A 26,909-nucleotide genomic window follows, 5' to 3' on the forward strand; every position below is an offset into this window, starting at 1 on the left:
GTCAAAAGCCCCTTACACATACACTAAAACACCGCTTAAACGGGCAGGCCTTGTATGTGAAAGGAATTTCCCGGGTCGACTGATATGGAGATTACGCGGACATTTAGTGGGTTACATCTTAGTATAATGTCCGGGACTTTCCCAGGACGAGGCGTATGTGGAAGGAAGCGTTAAATTCCCAGGTCACTGCACGATGGCTGATGATGTAATAAATATCATGGTGAGCCGATCGTCATTCCTCTTTCTTCGCAGTCAGACGAAAAGCGGTAAAGAAACATCGCAATTATCAACATAGCAATCTGGAAATAGGTAAATTATTCTGAAAACATAACGAAATGAAATTGCTACTGAGTGGTAGAGCCAAAGAAGAGAGTCCACCGTCCATATTTGGTAAATGTGTGGTATACTTTGTTGTTAGTGTCCGCAACTGCGGAAACAAGGTTGTACCTCAATGCAGAAAACAACGGAGGGATGCATTCAAGGGTTTTTTAAATACTAACAAAAATACACGCGATCGCGGAAAAGGGGGAATAACACAATGGGTCTGTGACAGTAGGTTGACGGGGATCAATCAAATTGACCTAAGCGGTAGGCAGAGAGCCGATAAAACAACAAAACAAATACACTCAAATACCAGCACGAGGTAGGGGATTTCAAAAAGGGCTGCAGACGAACAAGCTAGCAAATGCACGAGATTCGAGAGTACAAGGTGCCTAATGGCGACCAGCAAGTTAATATCTCTGCACCCTTCTCTTGAGCTACATCTACACTAGGACAGATAATTTTCTCCAGGGTATTTTTTCGACTATTTCTATATCTGTCCACACTTACGTTTAAGGCCCCCCCCCCCCCCCCCCCCTGCTTCTGCAAGGTACGCCTGTATTTGCGCAAACTACACATGCTGGAATGGCGCAGCCTCATATGTTACATCATCGCCCACGTGGTTTACCTCTGAACCGGAAACTCATTACTTGCCGGCGGTAAATTTCGAAATTACTACTCATTCTAGACTGTCATTATTTTGTGTATAAAAATGCGTAAAAGAAAATTAAACCCCGAAAAGTGACGTGCGTGGTACCCCCACTCAAAGAGGCGCGCGATCAGTTTTTTTCCATGACATTTCTGCCTGTCAAAACTGTCGCCACTTCCAGGGTCGCCACTGTTATGCACAAGCAGTCCTGGTTGCGGCTTCCAGGAAATATATGCATGCTTCTATTTGTTATTTTCCAAGTGGTGAGAGCGCAACTGAGCATCGCTTGTAACATCCCAAGTAACGATGTCAGGCTTTCGTTGTTTTGTAAAGATTTATATTTCAATCCCACTCGGCGACTGCTCAGAAAAGCCAAGCGTGCTCTCCCTTCACTCTAGCTCCTGCCTGATGTGTTCAATTGCGTTCAAGAAAAAAACAGTGATCACAAAATAATGACAGTCTGGAGCAGGGGTGTCCAAACTTTTTGCAAAGGGGGGCAGATTTAGTGTGGTAAAAATTTGGGGGGCCCACCTTGGCTTACGTCCTTTACGTAGAACGATATATTTAAGCAAATTTTAGCAAGCCATTCTGTGTGTCACATTTGCTTTATTATTATTTTTAATTAATAATTTCAACAATCTCGCAACTACCCTTTGTGGCGTTCTCCTTCGACTTTCGGGCTCTTGCGAAATACTCCTGCTGTAAAATTAAACTAGCTTCAAGTTGCTTCAATTTCTCGCTACGCGTCTTCCCTGTAATCTTGTTGTACACGTCAGCGTGTCTTGTTTGGTAATATCGCCTCACGTTGAACTCTTTAAAAACAGCGACTGTCTCTTTGTAAATGAGGCAGACACAGTTGTTGCGTATTTTAGTGAAGAAACAGTCCAATTTCTACCTATCCTTGATGGGTCGGCCTTCGTAGTCAACTTTCCTTTTTTTGTTGATTGTCGCCATTTTAGAAAATTGGGAGTAAAAGGTCACACGGGGTAATGTTGCTTAGAGTGCTGCTGCCTTTTAGTGGGTAAAGGAGGAGCAGCATTTAAGGTGTAAGCTACTTCATATGCTGGTAGCAGTACTGCTGACCAATTTATTAAGTCTGTATGCGGGCCAGACATTATTGATTTTATGACAGAGGCTGGGGGCCGGATGAAATTTGATCATGGGCCGCATTTGGCCCCCAGGCCGGACTTTGGACATGTCTGGTCTAGAGGGTGTAGTAATTTTGAAATTTGCCGGCGGTGAGTAATGAGTTTCCCGTTCTCAGGTAAACTGCTTGGGCGACGACGTAACATATGAGGCCACTCCTTTCTTTGCATGCGTAGTTTGCGCAAATGCAGACATACCTTACAGAAGTTGGGGGGGGGGTCTTAAATGCACCTTAAACGTAATCTGGACAGGTATGAAAATAGTCGGCAAAATAAGAAAATTATCTTAAGACGTATCCTTAGATCGCCTGGGCTTGAATACAGTCTTGATGAGCTTGAATTGGCTATCCGACGTCGGGAATGCTCCCACAACCGGCTCTGTAACAAAACATTGTGACAGCTGATGCCGACCAAAAATGACATAATGTCCGGGTAATAAAATCGCGCCAGCAGCTCTCCCTGCACAGAGAGCACCTGTGGGAAACACAGGACAAGTCTGTGAAAGTGTCCAACCCGCATCATTCCCGAGATATCTCTACATGCGTGAAAGCAATGACGCGAGTAAATCCTTACACTGGAATTTACCGGGATATGTTTGTGAAAGTGGCTTAAGTCAGTTCAAATTTGATTTTCTATGTATTAGAGAGCAAAAACTACTTCCTGTAATAAAAAGACCAACATTCCTTGTGATTGGAGCATGCGCATGATGCTCATTTCAAAGGAGATATTCTGATAGCCATATACATGGCCAGATATTTGGATTAGAAAAGAGTTATCCTTGAGTAGTAATTGTTTTTGTATTTAACTAAATTGTCCTTTGTTGACCTGTTATTCTGAATTCTGCTCACCATCAAATGTCAGAGTAAACATTTGCTTCAATATCAATTTCGAAACAATTTCCCGGACAACAGAAATGTTAACGTCAACAGCGCAGGAGGAAGTGCATTTTTCCCCCCTCTCGACCTTCGACTGTCGAAATAGACTTGAAAGCTCTGACGTTAAAAGGGTGCTCAGTGCTGTACAGACTTGACATTAAGCCTTAATGTGTCTAGACTGGCCAGATGGTTGAACTAATGTTTCTCCATCCAGTGAATTGTCAGTGTACTGTATGAACCATAGTTTTGCTATACGCTCTCATCATCAAACATGGCTAAGATCTGAAAAATTAGTACTGTATGTACCCCGTTTTGTAGATTTAATAGTTTTGTCCTTCACACGAATACGGTCACCTGTTAATGTAATGTAATGTACCTGTTTGTAATCAAGCCACAACATATCGTTCAATCTTTGCGTAGAGCGGATGCAAAATAAATATGGATTTATGCCAAATGAAATTGAAGGGCGAAATCTGCCTTACAGGGGGATATTCATTTAGTTTTGTTCTCTAAACGCATGTTGATGTGCTCTGTCTTGCAGGAGGTGTCACTACTTTCGTGGCGCTGTATGACTATGAATCACGGACAGCATCTGATCTGACCTTTCGGAAAGGCGACAGGCTGCAGATTGTCAACAACACGTAAGGACACGCACTTGACCTTGGGTGTTTTTGTCGCCTGAAATGTTTCTGTCCCATTGATGGTGATAGACGTCCAGTCCGTTTGAACTGGGAGGATTGGCATCAATCATTCCCTATCAGCCCTTTCCAGTTCAAATGGATTAGACATCCATCGCTGTCCATGTTAGTGAAGTCCTCAATCTTAACACATTTCTAAATGCAGGTTAGCATAAGCATTGTATTGACAGGTTTTAATAATTTTTTGCCTCTTTCATGTAGATCAGCGGTCTCAAACTTGCAGCACAGGGGCCAGTTGGGGCCAACTGGACAGTGTTTTACAGCCCTGTACTTGAAATGTTATTTCACTTACAGTGCAAGCTAGTAATATAACTAAAAGCTAGCATACCTCAGGCTCATGCCAATTTTCTACGGTGTTTGTCAAGAAGTTAGCCGAAGTACGAATTACTTCTCAAACAGGTACAACCCCTAGCAAAAAGTATGGAATCACCAGTCTCGAGGACCAGACAAGGACTTAGTCTTTTTATCTGAGTTTGTTCTACATGATAAAATGTCTGAGTGAGTGCTCGTCCGAGACTGGTGATTCCATACTTTTTGCTAGGGGTTGTACCTGTTTGAAAAGCAATTCCAAAGTGAAACCAGGTAAAATGGACATATACTGTCATCAAGTCATGTCTTTCTCAAAACCTGCTCATAATAGAAAGTTTAGCAAGCAACGTAGCCAATTTCAGGAAAAATTTGAGACAGAATTTTTGTTGTTGTTGAGTACATGGCACCTTGACGCCAAAGTTTCTAAGAAGATGTTTGTGTTCTCAACTGTACTTGAAAAAGACTGAGAAGGCTAAATTACGTAAATTGTTTTTAAATACTTGAAACCTTTTTTTGTATACCACACTAACACAGCCTTTTATCTCCAATGACCCCTGGAATTTTTGAGACCCTTGATGCATACAATAAGCAAAACTGAGAAACATTTCTGTTTGATGCAAGCTCTTAACCGATTTTTTTGGTCACTCTTTATTTGCTGGTTGGGACGGCATAGTACGGCAGAAAAAAACTAAATTTTTAATATAGACGTACTGTATATAAAAAATGCATCAAGCAGCTTTCCAAGTCCTGAAAATATGTAAATGTACACTTGTGTACCGAAATGATGCAAGACAGAACGTCGGCCCTGCTGTGCCATCCCAGCGCGTGTTCTCCGCCTCCGCTGTCTGTCTGAGTGCTGCTTGCCTTGCTGTGTTTTGATGTGTCTGCTGTGTCTGTTATCTCTCCTTCTCTCTCTCTCTCTCTCCCTATCGCTCTATCATGCCTCATGGTCTCTCCTAGGAAAAAGTACAGCTTCAGGTCAGTAATTCTCACTGCAAAGGACAAGACATTTTTATCCAGACTAATGTTTGTATCGAGATGATGGGCATGATAAATGCATACTGTGCGTAACCATATACTGTAGCATATAGTTGGTTAAGTCTTTTGTCTGATTCTGAAGATAAATAAGAGTGTACCTTCATACACAAAAAGCCTGTATCAGTGCAGAGTTGTGGTCTAAACATGTAGGCTCACCTACAGTAGTAGCAGGCCTAACGCATGCAAGATAATAATAAAAAAAATATATATATACAGTATATATATATATATATATATATATATATATATGGCGGAAAACACTCAGGTGACTTGAAGTGAATTTGGGACCGCAAATTTGGCCAAATTTCAAAATTTTCCGATATGCATGTGTGATACATCATTGGAAAGCTTAAAATCTCAATTTTCTGGGGGAAGAAAATTTTTGAACAGGAGAGCATTTTAAAAAAAAAAATTTTTTTTTTAAAAGGTTTTTCAACAGCAAAACCCTATCAGGAGGTCAGAGCACGCGAGAGCAGAATTACAGACGCCATGACTTTAACAAGATATTATCGTGTACTTTTCTTGTTTCGATCCATATACTCTATGTAGCATGTATCACTGAGTGTCAAGACACAGCTGTGAATGGCCACAGCTGGATTTTTGGGGGATTTTATGGGTGAAACATGGTAATATAACAAGGGTCGCGATGCAGAAATCGCAGACATAAAGGAGTGGTCAAGATTTTCTTTTTCATATATTTACCCTTTTAAACTTTTTTTTTTTTTTTTTTTTTTTTTTTTTTTTTCCTTTGTTTGGATCCGTTATTTATGATCTAACATATTGGAGAAAATGCAACAGTAAAAAAAAAAAAAAATTCAGCGATAGTTATGAGGTAGATATCTGTGACTTTTTTACAGACACAATTTTTTTTTAATTGTGACGTCATTTGTTTAGAAGTTTGAAATATGCGCGTGAATAATTTTTTTAAGTCGTTTTTTTTTTTTTTTTTTAACAAAATATTAGACATCAATTAATGATTCTAAGCTGAAAATGACAGACATTTTGAAAAATAAACATAATTGATTACCTTCGTTTTATGGCTGGGTTGAAACAAAAGCGTTTGCGTGACGTCTGTAAACGGGGTTTCCAGAGTAAATTGGACAAATTAAAAATAGTTCGGGGGCTTAATGCGGCTATGGCAGCATATAGACATATTGTTCCATCAAACACAACAGTTGTTTTGGCTTAAAATACAGCAGTTTCTTTTAAAGAGGAGTGCAAGAGCAGAAACAGCTTTTTTAGTCTTGTTTGTGTTTTCCGCCATGTATATCATTGGGCTGAGTGTACAATAGAAGAGGGCTATTTTATAATCTGAAAATGAAAATAATCATGTACGTCTGCTAATATATAAAATATGTTAAAATCTTTTCTCAAAAATTGACAAAGCATGTTATTCATATGGCCCTCCACTTAGAATATAAAAATGCTATATACGGCTTTTAAATCTGCTGTGGTACTTGTTTTAAAAAAGAGATTATTCATGATAAATCACATGGGTCACACATGATTAATCGCAAAAAACAAAATATTTTTAAAGTTTTTTTTTTTTCCCCCAAAAATGGATTTTTAAAAATGTAAAGGTTTTGAAAAATTGGAATAAACATAAATGATATAAATGTAATCATTCCTTGTTGGTTTTTGTATCATTAAACATCTAATTAATAATTTCCAATAAACAAATGCTGCATTTTTTTAAAAATTTACTATCAAACATTGTGCATTAAAAAATAACAATCTCGATTAATCGTAAGGTTCTCACGCAATTTATTGATTTTTAATATCAAATTTATTTATATAGTTGTGTAATTTTATACCAACACACATCTAATAACTAGTTCTTGTCAATAAGCTACTTTTCTCCGCATCACTGTGTGCACTGCGATGAGTGAAACAGCATGTGCTAAGCTTCAGGCTTTCTCTTTCTCTTCAGACAGCGCAGTCCTACTCCAATGAGTCAAGGTGACACAGTGTTAAACTGACTCCAATAATCTGAAGAGAGAAAAAAAAGATAGCTAAATTCTGACTGACCTTTCTAGTGACCTAAAACTTTTAAAACGCACATTAATTTCATGAAATTCAGTGGCACTCGGGAGTTTTGTGTGAATTCACTTCTTCCATTTTCAGGGAAGGCGACTGGTGGCTGGCTCGCTCCCTGACGACTGGAGAAAGCGGTTACATCCCCAGCAACTACGTGGCGCCGTCAGACTCCATTCAAGCCGAAGAGTATGTCACGCCTGTGACGTAGTTGACTGTACGACAAACTGAACTACTTGTCTGTGGCCCACTTTTGGCAGGTGGTATTTTGGGAAGATCACTCGGCGGGATTCGGAACGGATCCTTTTGAATTTACAAAACAGGCGAGGTACCTTCCTGGTGAGGGAGAGCGAGACGACGAAAGGTGAGACATTAATAATGTCAAGAATCTAATCATGAGGATGTCTTTAAATAGATTTGTGTCATATTGTCTGGAAAAACACATTTAAAGTATGTATTAACCCTTCCATGCACGAATGTTAATCTAAAAAAAAAAACTCACATGGATCTCATTTAAGTCGTTGGCTGCCATTAATGGTGCTGGATGTCCTTTCATTTTGAATGGGAGGGGCGAAGGAATGTTCATTCATTCTCCCCTCCTACAAATATATAATAAATTGCGAATATATATTTTTTTAAATAACCAAAAACAATCACTTGCTCTACTGTATAAAGTGTTAAAGGTCTTAACCCTCAACTTTTGAAAGTCCACTGCAGTAACCACTGTCCCTAACAGGGTTAAAGCAGATGTATTTAGGAGCCAATGAACAGGTGTCATCAAAAGGAAAGAGAGGTCATTCAATTCACACATGCCCTTTCGTGTCATTATGAATTCTTTCATCACAAGTTTTACTTGGTGCTTTGGCAAGTCTGATTATATTGGCTGCAGGCTGTTAGAAAACATATGTAATTGATGGCAGCAGTCTGTATTGTGCAACTCGAGAAATGGAAATGTTACAATGAAATGTGCGGAAGTATCAGTGCATTTTAACAAGGTTGTAAAATATGTATGTAAGCCTTGGAGGTACGGCACATCCGGATGTAGTCACGGCACTTCGTTTTTTCCACATTTTCTTATTTCAAGGCTTTATTCCAAGATGGAATAAAGTCTTTTTATTTTCCTTCAAGGTTTGGAGCTCAACACGCCATAATGTTGTTGTAAATTTGGCAATGAGATAAAAGTTCAATTGTGACCTAGCGTAGCAAAATAAGTCAGATGTTGCAAGGAGATTCCTTGAGGCAAAAAAAGTTTCACTTGAAAATTTCCACTTTAAATGTTTCATATGCACATAAAAACATTCAAGTCATTTCATGGCTGAAATGTACAATAAGTTGTTCCGTAGTGTGTCATTTGAGTTTCTGTGTCAAATTTGGTGGTTATTCGGCCTCACCTGCATTGCTGGTTGCCAAGGACGAGTGATTAATTGTTGCAAAAGTAGAATTGCCCATTTTCAGAGTCAGTTTTCTCCTAATTTTGTACATCCCAAAATGCTGTACGGTATGTGAAGACTGTATGTTAATAGAAAGCTGAGCGTTTGTCTCTTATTGATTTTTATCAAAAATGGGTCTCTTTAGATTCGTTTTGTTCTTTCAGGTCACAATTGTGAGGGTCATTACAAGGCAGTATTGTACATTGTATATTTTATTAACCATTTATAGGGAAAGTGACTATTTTTGAGAATTTAAAAAAACTTAACATCATAAAAGCCTACTGTCCAAATCCATGGACATCACAATTTGGGTCATGTAGGCCACAGTAATTACCGGTACCGGTATATGTATTTGGTCTACATGTGTGACCTACATGACTGAAAATGTGTTTTCGCCAGGTCTATATATATATATATTTTTTTTATTTATTTATTTTTCAATCCTTTAGCCCTAGCCCTTTACAAAACCCGAAAGGTCCCCAAAGTGCTTTACAACAAAGACAAACATGGCTCATAGTAAATAAAAGTATTTTATTTACACAGTATTTAACTCATTGCGTACTGTTATCAGCTATAGATTATTTTAAACTGGAAGGAATGGCTGTGAATGCTCATATTTTTCATGCCATTTTGACCGGAAGGGCTGGCAGCAATAATTCGCTGCCAGCCTCTTCCAATCAAAATGGATTGGACGTCTAGCACCGTCAACGGCAGAAAATCAGTTGAATAAGTAGGTCACCATATGGAGAAAAAAATGTGCGAAAAATTGAAGCGCTGTGAATGCAACATCGTTAAAGAGAACCACGTTCAAACCTCAGCTTCCCATTTGGCCCGAGCTAGGCATTGAAATTACCAGAAAGTAGGAAGTGATTATATTTTCTCGTCCTCCCTGGTGAACTTCTACACGAGTTCATCAGGGAGCCAATTTGTAAAAGCCACGAGCTCGTCATTACGTCATTCGGAGGCGCCTTTGTTCTCCCAGCCCGTGGTGGCGTTTCTGCTCGATTGTCATCCCAGTGACATGAAGCGGCTCTTTCGGGGGGGGGGGGTTGTTTTTGAAGGAAGCGCGTGTAGCGAGGTAGTGTGGGGGTGAACGGAGAGGGGTGAATCACAGTGTCAGAAGTAGGTCAGCCTACGATGGTGCTGCCGTTCCCTCCTGGCTAAAAGGCCCCAGTTCATCATGAAGGAGAAAGATGAAGCTGTCGGGTTATGGTAGAATGACATGTAAAGGAAGGAGGGGGCCAGTCTTTATTAGAAGTCAAATGCTATTCCCTCAGTGACAGGTATGTCGCATTATGCGCGAATTGAGTCAGAATGACTAAGAAGCGTGAGTCACCTCAAAAAGGTGGCGTCATTGTTTTTATCATGCCTTGCCATGAGAGAGGGAGGGAGTCAGAGCTTTACTAGTTTGACATTTTGTGTTAAAGGAAATTTAATTAGCATTTTTTTCCCCACCTTTTCATCAAGAATGACCTGATCCAGATGGAATTGCTTTGTTTTGTTTCCCAAAATGCAAGAAACTTGCAACAGAATATCTTGATAAACTAATCACATTATCGATAAATGGATAGACAGAATTTATTCATTCCTCATTAAGGAAATTAATGTGTTCAGTTATATCCCACCTAAGAAACATAAAAGCATATGGCATATACAAATAGGATCCCGAGCCTGCTGGATGGCTTTCGCTATTAACGCTTCGATTCCTTAGATGGAAAAGGTAAAACGAGGGTGGTTAAGCGACACTCACAGACAAAATCTGTGGCTATCAGTGCCCCAATTCCCTAGATCAGAAAAGTGAAATCAAGAGGAAGGTTGAGGGTGACTTTTTGCACCTAATTCCTTAGTTGGAAAATGGAAAGCAAGAAGATAGATTAATGGAGGGGGGGGACTACTTTCGCTTTCAGTGCCCCAGTTCCTTGGATCAGAAAGCGGAAAACATGAGTTTGGATTGGGAGTGGGAGGTCACAACTTTTAGCATCAGTGCCCTGATTCCTCAGGTTAGGTCAAAAATGGAAAACAAGAGGGTACATAAGAGAAAAAGTTCACTATCGGTGCCCCAATTCCTTAAAGGAGAGGTATTTTATCTTTGCATTAGCGCCCTCATTCTTAGGTGGAAAAGGGAAAACACTAGGGTGTATGAGGGGGGGAATTGACTTCCAGAGTTTGCTCTTGTGGTGAGAGAGGACATAGTGTGGAATTAAAAAAAAAAACCTGAGCATATAAGCAACAGTATAAAAGATTAAAAAAACAAACAAACAAACACAACCACTTTTTGGGTGGTTGTAACATGAAACTTAAAAAAAAACATTAAATTGATCATTTTACAACAGGATACTGAACTTTTTTAGGTATGTACGTTTTTAGTCGTTCTGGTCTTAAAAAGTGGTAGATTTTTAGATGTACAGTGCCTTGCAAAAGTATTCAGTCCCCTTGAAGCTTGCAACCTTTCGCCACATTTCAGGCTTCAAACATAAAGATATAAAATTTTAATTTTTTGTCAAGAATCAACAACAAGTGGGACACAATCATGAAGTGGAACAAAATTTATTGGATAATTTAAACTTTTTTAACAAATAAAAAACTGAAAAGTGGGGCATGCAATATTATTCGGCCCCCTTGCGTTAATACTTTGTAGCGCCACCTTTTGCTCCAATTACAGCTGCAAGTCGCTTGGGGTATGTTTCTATCAGTTTTGCACATCGAGAGACTGACATTCTTGCCCATTCTTCCTTGCAAAACAGCTCGAGCTCAGTGAGGTTGGATGGAGAGTGTTTGTGAACAGCAGTCTTCAGCTCTTTCCACAGATTCTCGATTGGATTCAGGTCTGGACTTTGACTTGGCCATTCTAACACCTGGATACGTTTATTTTTGAACCATTCCATTGTAGATTTGGCTTTATGTTTTGGATCATTGTCCTGTTGGAAGATAAATCTCCGTCCCAGTCTCAGGTCTTGTGCAGATACCAACAGGTTTTCTTCCAGAATGTTCCTGTATTTGGCTGCATCCCTCTTCCCGTCAATTTTAACCATCTTCCCTGTCCCTGCTGAAGAAAAGCAGGCCCAAACCGTGATGCTGCCACCACCATGTTTGACAGTGGGGATGGTGTGTTCAGGGTGATGAGCTGTGTTGCTTTTACGCCAAACATATCGTTTTGCATTGTGGCCAAAAAGTTCAATTTTGGTTTCATCTGACCAGAGCACCTTCTTCCACATGTTTGGTGTGTCTCCCAGGTGGCTTGTGGCAAACTTTAAACGAGACTTTTTATGGATATCTTTGAGAAATGGCTTTCTTCTTGCCACTCTTCCATAAAGGCCAGATTTGTGCAGTGTACGACTGATTGTTGTCCTATGGACAGACTCTCCCACCTCAGCTGTAGATCTCTGCAGTTCATCCAGAGTGATCATGGGCCTCTTGGCTGCATCTCTGATCAGTTTTCTCCTTGTTTGAGAAGAAAGTTTGGAAGCACGGCCGGGTCTTGGTAGATTTGCAGTGGTCTGATGCTCCTTCCATTTCAATATGATGGCTTGCACAGTGCTCCTTGAGATGTTTAAAGCTTGGGAAATCTTTTTGTATCCAAATCCGGCTTTAAACTTCTCCACAACAGTATCTCGGACCTGCCTGGTGTGTTCCTTGGTTTTCATAATGCTCTCTGCACTTTAAACAGAACCCTGAGACTATCACAGAGCAGGTGCATTTATACGGAGACTTGATTACACACATTTGGATTCTATTTATCATCATCGGTCATTTAGGACAACATTGGATCATTCAGAGATCCTCACTGAACTTCTGGAGTGAGTTTGCTGCACTGAAAGTAAAGGGGCCGAATAATATTGCACGCCCCACTTTTCAGTTTTTTATTTGTTAAAAAAGTTTAAATTATCCAATAAATGTTGTTCCACTTCACGATTGTGTCCCACTTGTTGTTGATTCTTGACAAAAAAATTAAATTTCATATCTTCATGTTTGAAGCCTGAAATGTGGTGAAAGGTTGCAAGATTCAAGGGGGCCGAATACTTTTGCAAGGCACTGTAGTTCGGCCCCAAAATTAAGAAATGGCCAAAAAGGGTACTGACATCCTCCTAAATAAGAGTGAAGAGCATCCACATGAGACCAAATTACACTAGTGCATTCTTGAGGCTTCTATAGGAGCCAGCGGGGAGTTGACCCACCACAGCTGTTGGGAGAGCAGAGCAGCTGTCCCAAACGCCTGATGCGCTCTTATTGTTCCATTCCTCTGTTTTGTTTTTTCCCCCCATAGGAGCTTACTGCCTTTCAGTGTTGGATTATGACAACACCAAAGGCCTGAATGTGAAACATTACAAAATCAGGAAGCTGGACAGCGGCGGCTTTTACATCACGTCGCGCACACAGTTCACCAGCCTGCAGCAACTCGTCTTCCATTATCGTAGTGAGTATGCTTACGCTCGTTAAAAAGCCAAGAGATTTCTTCCGTCTCACTCTACTCGTCTTCCAGAGCACTCCGATGGGCTATGCCACGCCCTGACCGACGTGTGCCCAGTGGCTAAGCCTCAGACGCAGGGACTGGCTCGAGATGCCTGGGAGATCCCTCGAGAGTCCCTCCGTCTCGACCTGAAACTTGGTCAGGGCTGCTTTGGAGAGGTTTGGATGGGTAAGAAGAATCCAGTTAAGTTAGTTCAGACAGAACGGCCATTAGGATTAACAGCTTTTGTGTTTTTGTCAGGCACGTGGAACGGTACGACGCGGGTGGCTATCAAGACCCTAAAACCAGGCACCATGTCGCCAGAGGCCTTCCTGCAGGAAGCTCAGGTCATGAAGAAGCTCCGGCACGAGAAGCTCGTCCAACTCTACGCCGTGGTGTCCGAAGAACCCATCTACATTGTCACGGAGTACATGAGCCAAGGTGACTAATTGATTTATGATTCCATGACAAAGCTGAAAATGTCCTGTTTTAATTTCATCATCATGAATTTATCTTGATGAATTTCACGTTTTAACATGGTCAATTTGGTGTGGTATTTGAATAAAGTTCACATTTTAATGAAAGTTACAAGTTTCAACATGACAATTTTCATGTTTTATTGTGACAAGTTTCCCCAATTTAACTTGACAGGTTTTGCATTTCAGAGTAAAAACTTTCACATTTTATCCGATTTTACCCATTTATATAGCAAGTTAATTTCACATTTTAAGGCATGTTTTTAAATACAATAATTTTGACTAAAGCTGCAAAAACTCATCAGTTACCGTAATCAATTAGTTGCCAACGAATTTGATAATCGATTTTTGTCGGGAGCAATAAGCAGTTCCGATTGGGCCCTTGTTTGTGTGTAATGTAAGTCTGTAGGCGCGTGCCAGCGATTATAGCAAGAGAGAGAGAGAGAGTTCACTGCAACACTCAGGTTTGTTTGCTGAATCAATAATATTACGAAGTGTCGAGAGTTAGAACGTCTTTTGTGTTGTTAAATCCAGTGTGCCTCTGTCAGAGGTGAGTAAATAAAGCCAATTGTGTTGTTTGTATTCCTGTTTATACGACATTACTATTTAACATGGCGCGCTGAGCTAGTTAGCGATTATGCTAATCCGTGTCTTAAGTGTCCGTTTGTATTGTTTTGGAGAAGCATGTTAGCATTTGAGTTATTGTTCGATAGTAAATTTGTCTCATTTCTTTTTATAAAGAAACGACACACATAAACCCATTTGTATAACAATTTATTCTCCTTTCAAACTCTCATTCAAACTGTAAATTGTCATACAAAAGAGTGTGCTTTGAAATTGGATTTGGATTGTATTTATGAACAACTGTTTTATAAAGAAAACCGATTTAGTCTTCCTCCTCATTCGATTTGGTTGTTTAAAGAAAAGACTCATTGACACAATTTATGTCAGCACTTTGCACTCAAGAAAACAAACGTCAATCAGCAGCACTTTTTTAAATTTTTGAATGAACAGGACTTCTGTCTGATTTGGGTACTGAGAAATTCTTTTTATGTTTTATACTAAGAACCTTTATTGAAAACTTTAACAAGTCATACTTTTACTTTCTTGTGTGGGTAACAAATTGAGTTAGACATGTCTAATATAGTGGGCCAATGACTAAGACTTGATTAAACCCTGTGAGCTATGTGTCTACTTCTTTATAATTGCCATTTTATCTGGCCCACACAGGCAGTCTACTGGACTTCCTTAAAGGAGAAGCGGGCAAAATGCTTCGACTGCCTCAGTTGGTGGACATGGCAGCTCAGGTTGGGCTTCTGTCACGCTGCATCCCATAATTCCCCTTTTCCACCATGGTTATTATTTACACTTTTTTTTTTTTTTTGTCCAGATCGCAGCAGGGATGGCGTACGTGGAAAGGATGAACTACGTGCACCGAGATCTGCGCGCTGCCAACATCCTGGTGGGAGACAACCTGGTGTGCAAGGTGGCCGATTTTGGCCTTGCCAGACTCATTGAAGACAATGAGTACACTGCCAGACAGGGTAGGTGCAGACAATTATTATTATTATTACTAACCCATTTAGTGCCATTTATGGCAATAGATGACTATTTTGACTGGGAGGGGCTGGCAGCAAATGATGGCCCTATTGGAAATTAACGGGGAGGTTTTAGCCAAATTTTTCTTTTGTCAAAAATAAATAAATAAAAACAGGCACTTGGTCTTTTGCTTATTTTATGCTATTGATGGCATCAAATGTTGAATCCATTTTGAGTGGGAGTTTTCATTCGTTCTCCCCTTCCAGTCAAAATAGATTAATCGTCTAGCACAGTCAATGGCAGCCACTAAGTTAACAAGGAACTGACCCATGGCCAGTGTTGTCAGTAACGCGTTACTGTAATCTGATTACTATCTTTCAGTAACAAGCAATCTAACGCGTTCATTTTTCCAAACCAGTAATCTGATTAAGGTTAGTTTCCTTAGTGTCTCTGTGTTACATTATGAGGCAATAACACAATATTATGTAGAATGAAAAATATTGTAGTCATGTACGAAGATCATTCTAAATAGAAAATGTTCGTTTCCATAGTAACCCCTCAGTTATTTCCGGTTTTGGGACTAAAAAAGACGTGTGCCAACGCGGGTGCATTCGAGCCTGTTGAGATGTGCAAGGGAGTGTTCATCTGTGTGCGTCCATGAATGAAAGTGAGGATTTTTTCCTTCATTCTGGACGGTTCCAGCTAAGGGAGTTCCAAAAAGTCGATTATTAGATGCATCGCGATTCGACATGTTCGATTACGATTCATAAAGGTTCAAAAACGAGATTTTCCCTATTAAACATTATTACAGCCGGACACCTTTAATGGACGCATGCCCAATATCATGATGGATGCTGCCGGTTACTGATTTACTCCTTTTAAAAGACTGGAAAATAAATTTGTGTATGAGACAGGCGGGAACGGCAGTCGCGCTTCTGTGCGCAAGTTATTTTTTAGAGCAAGAGGGGAAGAGAGATAGTTTGTTGCTCCTTGTCATTCATATGTCCAGTAGTAGTTTCAAGTTATGTCAGTTGAAAAATGTCCTGAGTGTGTTGCTAAGACCTGTGTATGTCTATAAGAGGTAAGTACACAAACCCTCCTGTATTGTTTAGCCTTTATTGTTGTTGTTTTTGAGATATTAACAGTTAGCGCTAAGCTATTTAGCCAATTCGCTACTGTTTATTTCATATGCAGAACGTGTAAAACCATGATTAAGTTCAGCGGTAACACAACAAACATACGAAATAATACAGAAATCTGTGAAAACAAAGTATGTTGGTTAAAAGAAGTCTATTTTTAAAGAAACTTTGTTTCCAGAAAATGTGTAATTCATTCCACCTGTGTAAATTTTATTGTATTGTTGAGAGAAATAAGTACTCCCTTTAAAATGGTTAATGTTTTTACACTTTCTTGGAAAAAAAAAAATAAAATAATAATCTTGGTTGTAAGGGCATGTTTCCATCCTTCCTGTTGAATCATTAGGATTTTTTAAATAAATAATGGACATAAATTTGTTTGGCTACTTCATTAATTAGTAATGTACGATGCATCGATAATCGTGATAACCGTGATCATCGCCAATACCGTGATCATCGTTCAATAATCGTAGCACCCTGAATTGTTATCGAATCGAATCGCGGGGTGCCTAAGATGGCACACCCCTACTTCCAGCGATAGGTTGGAGTCGCTACGTTGCTGGCCGTTTCGTAGCTTTACCGTTGCAACAGCGGGTATTTGTCGCTCCCGCTCCTCATTGCGAAGTCCGCAAGAATTGTTTACATCATATTCGTGTTGCACATTTATGCCGTGAAGTGACTTGTTCGTTTAGAATTTTTGGGATGTGTTGTATGTCTGATTGAGTGTAAAGTGCTTAGTTGCCGCCTCGTTTTGTGGCTCAATTGACTGCTTGTGTGTACCGCGTACTTCCGGGTTGTGCGCGCGGATTCGCGCCCGACCCCACATTTGTGTTTAATGCACTGTGTAATTCATTAGTGTGTTGTTGATTAATGTCCAGTCAATTTGCAATGTTTTACATTGGCACAGATATGCTGGTAACCCTAAACCCGAACCAGTAATTCAGAATTTTTGACATTAGGCCTAATCTTCGAGTTAGCGGGGGTTTAATTAGTCTGTGGAGTTGAGCTCAACAAATTACATGAAGTTTGTCAGTTATTTGTTAGTTTCAGGGCTCTGGAGTGGTTAAACTAGCGCGAGTCAGTGCTAGTTGAAATCAACTCCATTGATTAATAAAACAACCCGCGAACTCGCGGAAGATTAAGCCTTATGTGAAAAATTCTGATCTTCCCCTATAAATTCAATTATCGGAAAGTCAACTAAATGCAATGAAATGTTTCTGTTGTCATTTTTATGTTGAGGTATAAAAATGGGTCATAAGTAACCAATAAATTACTTTTGAAGTAATTGCTTTGACAGTAAAGTAATCGGTAAAATAACTAGATTACTTTTCTGAGGCGTAATCGGTTATTAAATTATTTTTCAAGTAATCTGTGACAACACTGCCCATGGCAGAGCAAACACATCCCCAAAATTGCATTTTCTAGTTTTCAATTAAAGTATTTAACTGCATTAATTAGTGAATTAACTAACCTTTTCTCCATAATTGTTCAGGAGCAAAATTTCCTATCAAGTGGACGGCTCCTGAAGCAGCTCTTTACGGGCGTTTCACCATCAAGTCAGACGTGTGGTCCTTCGGGGTTCTTCTTACAGAACTAGCAACCAAAGGCCGAGTACCTTATCCAGGTAAAGCCACGTTAGTACCACGGGGTGCAGTGCACATTTGGAAAAACACTTTCTTTTACAGGCATGGTGAACCGCGAGGTCCTGGACCAAGTGGAGCGCGGCTACCGGATGCCATGTCCGTCCGAGTGTCCCGGTTCCCTGCACGAGCTCATGCTGTCCTGCTGGCGGAAGGACCCAGAAGAGAGGCCCACTTTTGAGTACCTGCAGGGCTTTTTGGAGGACTACTTCACCTCCACGGAACCTCAGTACCAACCAGGGGAGAACCTATAGAACAGCGCACTCTACTTCATTCACACGCACAACGACACACGCATACACTCAAAACAAATTCAGTCTGCACTAAAAAACCTCAGAGGAACATGGGAACCTGTGAGGGAGCATCGGTGTTGTTGCGGAAGGTACTTTTTGGACTTCAGGACACACTCAGGCTTTGAGACTGACTCATGGGTGCCAAAAGCCCGTTTTACACTTCCTGTAAAAGAGAGGCATGGATAAAGTTGGAAATATTCCAAAGTGGAAACTTTCTGTGGGAATTACTTCAAGCTGAAGCATAAATATTACCTTTTTTTTCTCGTAAATGGACCGCCACACAAAAATACTCGCTAAATGTTCTTCGATAACTTTATATCTTCCTCAGCTGATGTCAAAATGTAACCCTTCATAAGGAAAATGATTACTTTTGGTAATTAAAAAAAATCTCAGACATCATATTTGGTAAGGTAGGCCACAATATTAACATTAGGTACACAAGTGTGCCTTTCATATCTCTAAATGTGATGTTCACATATGTGGACACCAGGTCTCAATTATATATGCTAGTAATCATTATTTTACACACATTTTTTTCTTTTGATTAAATGAAATTAACAATTAGTAAAATGTTAATAAAAACTAAAATGAATAAAAACTGAAACCCACTCTGGTTATGGTCCCCAATAACACTTTTAACATATTTTTTCCCCCATTCATAGTATTTTAACTCTTTGGCTGCCCTTCACGACGTTAGATATCCAATCCATTTGGGCCGGGGCCCTCCCAGTCAAAACGGATTAGAAGTCTAGTGCTATCAATGGCAGCTAATGAGTTAAATGAGGGCCACATAAAGGGTTAAATGTGTTACATGCGTTTTGAGTGTCATCACCGGACAGAAAATCTCTACAAAATCACTTTTTCCGCTGACAAAAATAAAATCTGCATTTTATTATGAACATGCGAGTTTTCTGCTCCATAACAATATTTGTCAACCAAAATAAGTATAGATTTCTGTAAATTGAATTAGTTTTGACGTATATGGTTTTGTGATATGTCAACAATGTTTATAACAGTTTATAGAGTACTCATTTAAATACTATTAAAAAAAAAAAAAATCAACATCCATGTTTCTAGTGTTCAGTTTTTATTCGTCGGAATTTGTAGCTAATTTTTTTTTTTTTTTTAATGAATTTACAGTACCGTTCAAGAGTTTTGCATTAAAAATCACACTTTAATTTATCAAATGAGATACAAAATGAACAGAAAATATAGTCAATACATTAAAAGTGTTAGAAATGATACAAATTTATTTGAATAATCTCAAGATCTCAACCCCATTAAGGTATAGTGGGAGCAGCTTAACCGCAAGGTAACGAAGAAGTGCCCATCAAGCCGATCAAATGTATGGGAAGGGCTTCTGGAATGGTGGGCTCAAATTTCTCCACATTACCTCAATAAATTGACAGCTAAAATGCCAACGGTCCTCAATGCTGTAAATGCTACAAATGGAGTATTCTTTGCCGAAGGCTAGGTTTAAAGCAGAAAGTTATTGTTTCAGAATAAAATCATTCTTAACCTAGCCAATGTCTTGACAATATTTTCTATTTGTTTTGCAACTCATTTGATAGGTAAAAGTGTATCATTTTATGAAAAAACCAAAACTGTCTGTATGACTGACCCCAAACGTTTGGACGGTAGTGTATACATTTATTTAAGAAATGGTATATATTGAAAAATTACTTCTAAAAACCATTTCAAAAAATAATACACACTGCACGGTAATTAATGCAAATATTTTTTTAAATATCATTAAAGTTGAGTGTTTTAAATAACCAAAAATAGTCACTTGCACCATAAAAAGTTAAAAGTGACAACTCTGACAAGTAGTAGTCTGGCATAAAACAGTTTGATTTCACGGGCCACACACAATGACGTGGCGGGCCTTCAGGCTGCAAGTTTTGACACCATGTTCTAGAATATGATTGGGTTAATTTTTTTTTTTTTACCCCTCTATTTATTCGAACGTCATTGCACCCAAAGCCCACTTTACTCAAATTTAGGTGGATAAAAAGTGGACAAAAAGAGTTAACCACCGACAGTCAAAATTTTTAAGTCAAGTTCCCAGCGTACTTGCTTGAAATTTTCTCAATTTTCACATTTTTAAGTTAATCCATGTTAATTTCCATGAAAGGTTTCCAACTTTGAACATTGCCATAAATTGGGGTATCACATGAAAAACTGAACACTGAATTTTCCAGTCCAGATGTACTGAAAACTATGTTGGTGCAAGGTTTTCCAGGTTTCGCGTTCAAAATGGTTGCTATTTTGCGTACCATCTACTGCCATTTTACAGGATTCTTGCATAACAGTGAGCGCTTCAAAGCCGTTTGAGCATTTATTCCTTATCCTTGCTATCCGGGTTGAGGTTTTATTCAAGACAATGGTAAAGGGCACTTGAGGGCAGTGAAGCTCAGGACTGAAAAATGAACTTCCTGATTCCAGTTAGCAGAGGAAATACACAAACGTGAGAGCCGAATGTGGAAAGAGGAAATCCGAATACAAGTGCGCTCATGCGTGGATTTGGAAAGCATGCTTTTTGTGCTGCGTTTGTGACGACGATGACGTTGTACATCCTCAACCACACTGTATTTACTTGAAGCTACATGGATGCCGTCCAATTGCTTGACAAAGGCTTTTCGTTTTGTCCATCTCATCCAGTCGTCGCACTGTACACAATAGTTGCTTTTGTATCATAATGGTAGATACGCTGGATGGCCATCGCTCGTGCCATTTTTTTTTTAAGGTTGTTTGGTAGTTATGCTCACTTTAGGTTGCTGTCAATCTAAATGTAAGCAGCAATAGCACTCCATTTGAGCGCCTTGAAAGGTGGAAAAGCGCTATATAAGTATAACACCATTTACCATTTACCATGTACAAAAAGGCCCAAAAGGGAGGTTGATTGGAAAAGTCTACAAACCCCAGTTCAAACATTTTAGGTGGCTCACAGTCCCTACACCCAAAGAAAATTCATTTTAATACTTTATTGAAAAAAATGAGATATAAAGTACTATTTTTATCTACCCTATTTTTTTTTCTTTTTATTTCAATACAGGTCTGGCATTTGTACAACAGTGTGTAGACTTTTTATATCCATGATGATGAGGGGTGGAGAACCAACTATAGTAAATTTGAAACATAATTACTAAAAAATTTTATTCATTTGATAACATTTAACGTGTTTTCAATTTATTTTTATTTACCGGTAGTAAATATTTTAATTTATCATGAATTAAATAGTTAAAGTAGCAGTATATTTTTAAAATATGAACAATAACATACTGCATTGGCTACAAAACAGGGGGCTCTAAATCATCCAGGGGCTGCTAAAGAGCTGGGGTGTTCTGAGTTACGGCAAAGGAGTAGTTCAGAAGATTTAATTGCTAACTTCTCAAAAAGCACCATGTAAGTCTCATTAACCTGTGCTGTGGTAGCTTCTTTTTTTTTTTTTTTTTTTTCTTTCAATAACTAAGCAACACGCCTAAGGCAACAACACGTGAAAAAAAACACAGTAATATGATGAACACGGGCCTAAAACATAATTTCCCAGAGGCCTCAATTGACAACCTTAGCCATAGGTTTGAGACCCCTATTGTAGCATGAACAATTTTTATTAGTTTGAATTAAATCACACATTTCAATGTAATTTATTAATTAGGAATACATTTTATTAGTGTTGCACTGAGACCAATGGCGATACTGTACTGATACCATGATTTTTATTTATTTTTTTTTAAACTGCATACTCCAATGTAAAGTAATTGCTATCATGATTTCGTCAGATACTGCTTAAATCTTTCTGCCATTGACGGCGCTAGACGTCCAATTCATTTGAAGGGGGAGGCATGGTAGTGAATGTTCATCTGCTGCCACCCTTCCACTTCAAATGGATTGGACATCTACTAGTGATAAACACATTTAAATAAAATAAGTGCTGTCAACATCCATAAAAATTCTAATTAGTTTACCTTTTACAAAATGGCCATCACTGGAAATGGTTTACCTCCCTTCCCCCATCTTTCCCCCTGTGCAATTGTCATTTGCTGTACCAGACTTTGACAATGACATTTGGACATCAAAAAACATGTAAATAGTATCGTCAATGACTGTGACTATCAAGTAATGTTTTTTTTTTTGTTTATTTTTACAAATGAAATCCCGGAAGGTTTTCTTGAAATGTACTATTTTTTATTTTCTATTGGATCCGCATAAGCGAAACAGTGGTATATTTCCGAGAACAAGAAGTGTTCTTTTTCTGTTCTTTTTTCAGTGTTTGTTGTGACTCACCGGAGAGAAAAAAAGAGGACATGTGAATAAAGCCAAGGTCTGATTGGAAAACCTCTGCCATGATGATTTCAAGCGTGTCTCGGTGTTGTTATTATTACTACTATTTTTAATGTTTACATTGGTTTGCTTTTGACAAATCTATGCAGCTCAGGCAGACGTGGCGGCCGTCACGGGCAGGTGAGCGTTTGCTTTCGTCTGGATCAAAATGGGTATTGTGCCACTTTTTGTTCTTTAAATGTGCAATAAAATCAATTTCAAGTGTGTTTTGATAAGTTTGTGTTTGATGTTGTTGATGCTACAACGCCACAACTAAGATCAGGGATGTCAAGTTCACGAAGGCCATTATGTCTGTCGACTAATCGATTATTAAATATTATTTTTTTGAACGGTCAGAATCATGACACGGCACTTGTTGTGAATATGAATGGTTACGATTGTCACTTTTGATGCAAAGTTGACATTGTTTCAAATGTCATATGGTTCAGGATCTATGATAGGATTAGGACACTGAATGACACGTCATTAACATTCATTTATTGTCATGTCCTAATTATGACATTTTTATGTCTTATGAGACTATCATAAGCTTTCAAATAAAATGTTATTGCTTATTCTTTGTTCAGAGACATTAGTGGCCTCAAAATGGTCCAAATCCACAATAGCAAATATTTTCTAATTACCTTATTTTTCGGACTATAAGTCGCACCTGAGTATAAGTCGCACCAGCCATAAAATGCCCAACGAAGAGGGGGGAGAAAAAAAACGTATATAAGTCGCACCGGAGTATAAGTTGCATTTTGGGGGGAAATTTACTTGATAAAAACCAACACATAGAACAGATGTCATCGTGAAAGGCAATTTAAAATTAAAAAAACAATAGAGAACAACATGCTGAATAAGTGTACAGTATGATAATGTTACATGATGCATGAACAACGAAATAAGAACGTGGCCGGTATGTTGACCTAACATACATAGCTATTAAGAGTTATTCAGATAACTGTAACATAAAGAACATGCTGACAAGTTTAACAAACCATCAGTGTCACTCCAAAACACCAAAATGACCTATGAAATGATATAATAATGTGTTAATAATTTCACACAGAAGTCGCTCCAGAGTATAAGTCGCACCCCCAGCCAAACTATGAAAAAAAACTTCAACTTACAGTCCGAAAAATACGGTAGTTTTTCTTCAACTTTAGATAAAAAAAACAGGAAATGTTCTTTTTCTTAATGTTATTTTATTTTTAATTAAAAAGTTAAATGTCTTTTTTTTCTACACTGCTGGCCAAAAGTATTAGCAAGTAAGTTTTGTCAAACTCCATCCTGGCTTTTTTTTTTTTTTTTTTTTTATGTCTCTGGGTCAGAAATGGGGTTTTCCTGGGTATCCTAAAATAGAGTCCCTTTTCATTAAGACGCCGACGGATAGTACGGATTGACACTGTTGTACCCTCGGACAGCTTGAACTTGTTTGGATGTCAGTCGAGGTTCTTTATCCACCATCCGCAATATCTTTCGTTGACATCTCTCGTCAATTTTTCTTTTCCGTCCACATCTAGGGAGGTTAGCCATGGTGCCATGGGCTTTACACTTATTGATGACACTGCGCACGGTAGACACAGGCACATTCAGGTCTTTGGAGATAGACTTGTAGCCTTGAGATTGCCCATGCTTCCTCACAATTTTCCTTCTCAAGTCCTCAGACAGTTCTTTGGTCTTCTTTCTTTTCTCCATGCTCAATGTGGTACACTCAAGGACACAGGACAGACTGATTCAACTTTAATCCATTTTAACTGGCTGTAAGTGTGATTTAGTTATTGCCACCACCTGTTATGTGCCACAGGTAAGTAACAGGTGCTGTTCATTACACAAATTAGAGAAGCATCACGTGGCTTTTTCAAAGGGTGCCAATACTTTTGTCCAGCCCATTTTTGGAGTTTTGTGTAAAATGATGATAATGATTTAATTTTATTTTCCATTCTCTTTTGTGTTTTTTTAAATGCAAGCAAAATAAATGAATATATTACTACCAAAGCATTTGTAATTGCAATCATTTTCTGGGAGAAATTATCTGACAGAATTGCAGGGGTGCCAATACTTTTGGCCAGCAGTATACATAAAGTTAATGAAGTTTTATATTCACCGTATTTTCATTTTAAATTAAAAAGTAAGGGGGAAAAAATACTTTTGTGTTTTAATTAAAAACAAAAAATATATAAATCCTCTTTTACTTAATAAAATTTGATATGTTCACTCAAGTTTTTTTTTGTTTTTTTTTTTTCTAAGAAATTCTAAATGAGCTACGATCACCTTTCTCAGTCCCTAAGCGTCTCATTAGCCCAGAGACATTAAAACCCCAACCGATTAGCTCCTGCCCGCTACTGGCTAACTCATAATGTAAAGGCAACAAGAAGTCCACAATTCACCAATGTGAGACAAAAAATTAGAAGATTGACGAGTAGACATCCCTAGAATATACCAACCAAATTCAATTCTAATCCATCCACGAATTATTCGCAGCCAGGCCAGTTCAAATTAATTGAACATCTTTGTTGTCAATGGCAACCATTATATGTTTAATATTATCCTCACCACTGTGAGATTCTTTCAATAAAACTTGTCAAATCATGTTGTTACCATCTTCTCCACAAGAGGGCAGTAAAAGTTGGGTTTATAATTTTGATGAGGGAGCGCGTTATGCACGTCCACCTGCTGTTTGTCTTGCCTGCTCTGTCTGAACATCTGAAACATTATCAACACACTGGTTTCCCTTCCTTCCCGTCTGCTTGAAATCCCACAAAAGTGTTCATTACGCCTGATAATTGATCACAGATGCTCGCGAGAGCCGCTAATGAGCGTCAAAGAACTGCGGTTTTTTGAGCTCACGTTCAATTGGATTTGATTTCATGCTTGTTGGGCAACCAGTGGCTCGTGGCACTCTAGAAAAAACTGACTTTGGGATAAAGTCATGGAATTCACCCCAAAATTGTGGCTTTAATTCAACCTTGCTGACTTGACATCAGTGGTGTTACCAGGATGCCAGTTGTGGGTGGGCATTAGTCTTACCTGGGGGGGCAAAAAAACATTAAAAACCTGTAATGCTCAAGTAGGTCGAATTGCAGCGTAGGGCTACTGCACCTTAAAACATGTTTTGCTTTCTCCTTGAGATATCTGTTGTTGTGATTTAGTCTAAACAAATAAAAGTTGATTTGATTTGATTTGACTTAAAACACATCCATAACTGAACAGTATGGACATGCAGGTGACAATGTTTTTTTTAGGTAACCTATTGTGGTTCCTCGGTTTTATTATTATTATTATTATAGTTATTCTTTGTTCCACAGCCCCTTTGAGCTCAATTTGACCTCCTTAGAATGCTTCCAAATGCACCAAAATCGGCAGGCAGGTCAAGACAGGTGCAATCTTTGATACCGTGTAAAGACAAATTCCAAATACACTATGTAGCGCCTCCTAGCAGCAGTGTTGGGAATAACGCCATTACATTACAGCGTTATTTTTTCAGTAACGGGGTAATCTAACTAATTATTTTTTTCCGCCGTTACAACGCCGTTACCGTTACTGACGGTCAAAAGCGGTGCGTTACTTACTTTGAATAAACTGAAGATACTACCAGTCTATTCTGCTCTGTTTATTTGTCATCCAAGACTTGCGTTCAGGTTCATGGCAATGAAAATGGTAAACACACATAGCCTACCTTTGCAAGAACGATGGAGTTGCCGTTTGATACGGTCATCATGTGCAGCTCCTGCACCCATCCGCAGCAAAACTGTTCGTAGCTTTGTAGCGATTTGTAATTTCGGAATCGCTGATGAGTTTAGTAACATACTGTACATCAAACAATAAATACAGCAGAATGTCCATTTTGCGTAATTGTGGAAGCCCGTCGACATCTTTACTCCATTTGTCTTCGACTTGCTCATAAGCGTCAACATTGTACACATCCTTAAGTTCGATCACATATCTGTTCTTCGCCTTTGTAACGAGTTTGTCTCTTTATCGAACTGGCAAGTTAAAGTTTATTGTCCCGCGAACCAGACCTGCTTCCAATATGGCTGCGTTGTTGTCAAATCTCGCGTGATCCCCTATTCTGTGACGTAAACGCTCGAGCCTTGTAGCGCACGTACTTCAGAGTCGGAAAAAAAATTACTTCAGTTATCACACACAAACCGGAACAGCACGTGCGGCAAACACACACATGCAAAACAGATGCAGAGGGATATCATGGCAGAGGATTCAGAGGAAAATTTGTGCTTTACGAGGTAGAGATACAAACACTATTTCAAGTTGGTCGAAATTAAAGGAAAGAACGTGCACGTAAAGTGTAATTTATGTCCCAGGGCAAAGCTTCTGTTGTAAGCAGTTCAAATCTGTTTATTTTTGTTGCACTTCAAGTGTAGGATAGTGTTGTATCGGTCGCGAACGATCCGTTCTTTTTGAACGAATTGTTTGGGTGAACGAGACCGAACTAATCACCATCTGCACTGATTCGTTCTATGAAGTTGGTGCTTGTTCGTTGCGTGGGAGGGCGTTGAGCAAGCGGCAGCGTCGTCTGACATCGCACACGACCA

At 39.0% G+C, this 26,909-nt stretch overlaps 1 protein-coding gene across 2 annotated transcripts in view; it reads left to right on the forward strand.

The window, feature by feature from the left end:
* Positions 1-21,495, forward strand: part of LOC130921976 (proto-oncogene tyrosine-protein kinase Src-like) — a 29,775-nt gene extending 8,280 nt beyond the window's left edge. The window contains exons 3-13 of one of the 2 annotated variants that reach the window (XM_057846380.1): positions 3,532-3,631; positions 4,958-4,975; positions 7,160-7,258; positions 7,330-7,433; positions 12,764-12,913; positions 12,980-13,135; positions 13,208-13,387; positions 14,653-14,729; positions 14,813-14,966; positions 17,590-17,721; positions 17,783-21,495. In XM_057846380.1, coding sequence (XP_057702363.1) covers positions 3,532-3,631; positions 4,958-4,975; positions 7,160-7,258; positions 7,330-7,433; positions 12,764-12,913; positions 12,980-13,135; positions 13,208-13,387; positions 14,653-14,729; positions 14,813-14,966; positions 17,590-17,721; positions 17,783-17,991 — 1,379 coding nt within the window. In that variant the 3' untranslated portion in view covers positions 17,992-21,495. The remainder of the gene's footprint in view (positions 1-3,531; positions 3,632-4,957; positions 4,976-7,159; positions 7,259-7,329; positions 7,434-12,763; positions 12,914-12,979; positions 13,136-13,207; positions 13,388-14,652; positions 14,730-14,812; positions 14,967-17,589; positions 17,722-17,782) is intronic. The other variant, XM_057846381.1, reaches the window with a different exon arrangement.
* Positions 21,496-26,909: the final 5,414 nt, after the last annotated feature.

This window comes from Corythoichthys intestinalis, chromosome 9 (assembly GCF_030265065.1).
Source record: "Corythoichthys intestinalis isolate RoL2023-P3 chromosome 9, ASM3026506v1, whole genome shotgun sequence".
NCBI lineage: Eukaryota > Metazoa > Chordata > Actinopteri > Syngnathiformes > Syngnathidae > Corythoichthys > Corythoichthys intestinalis.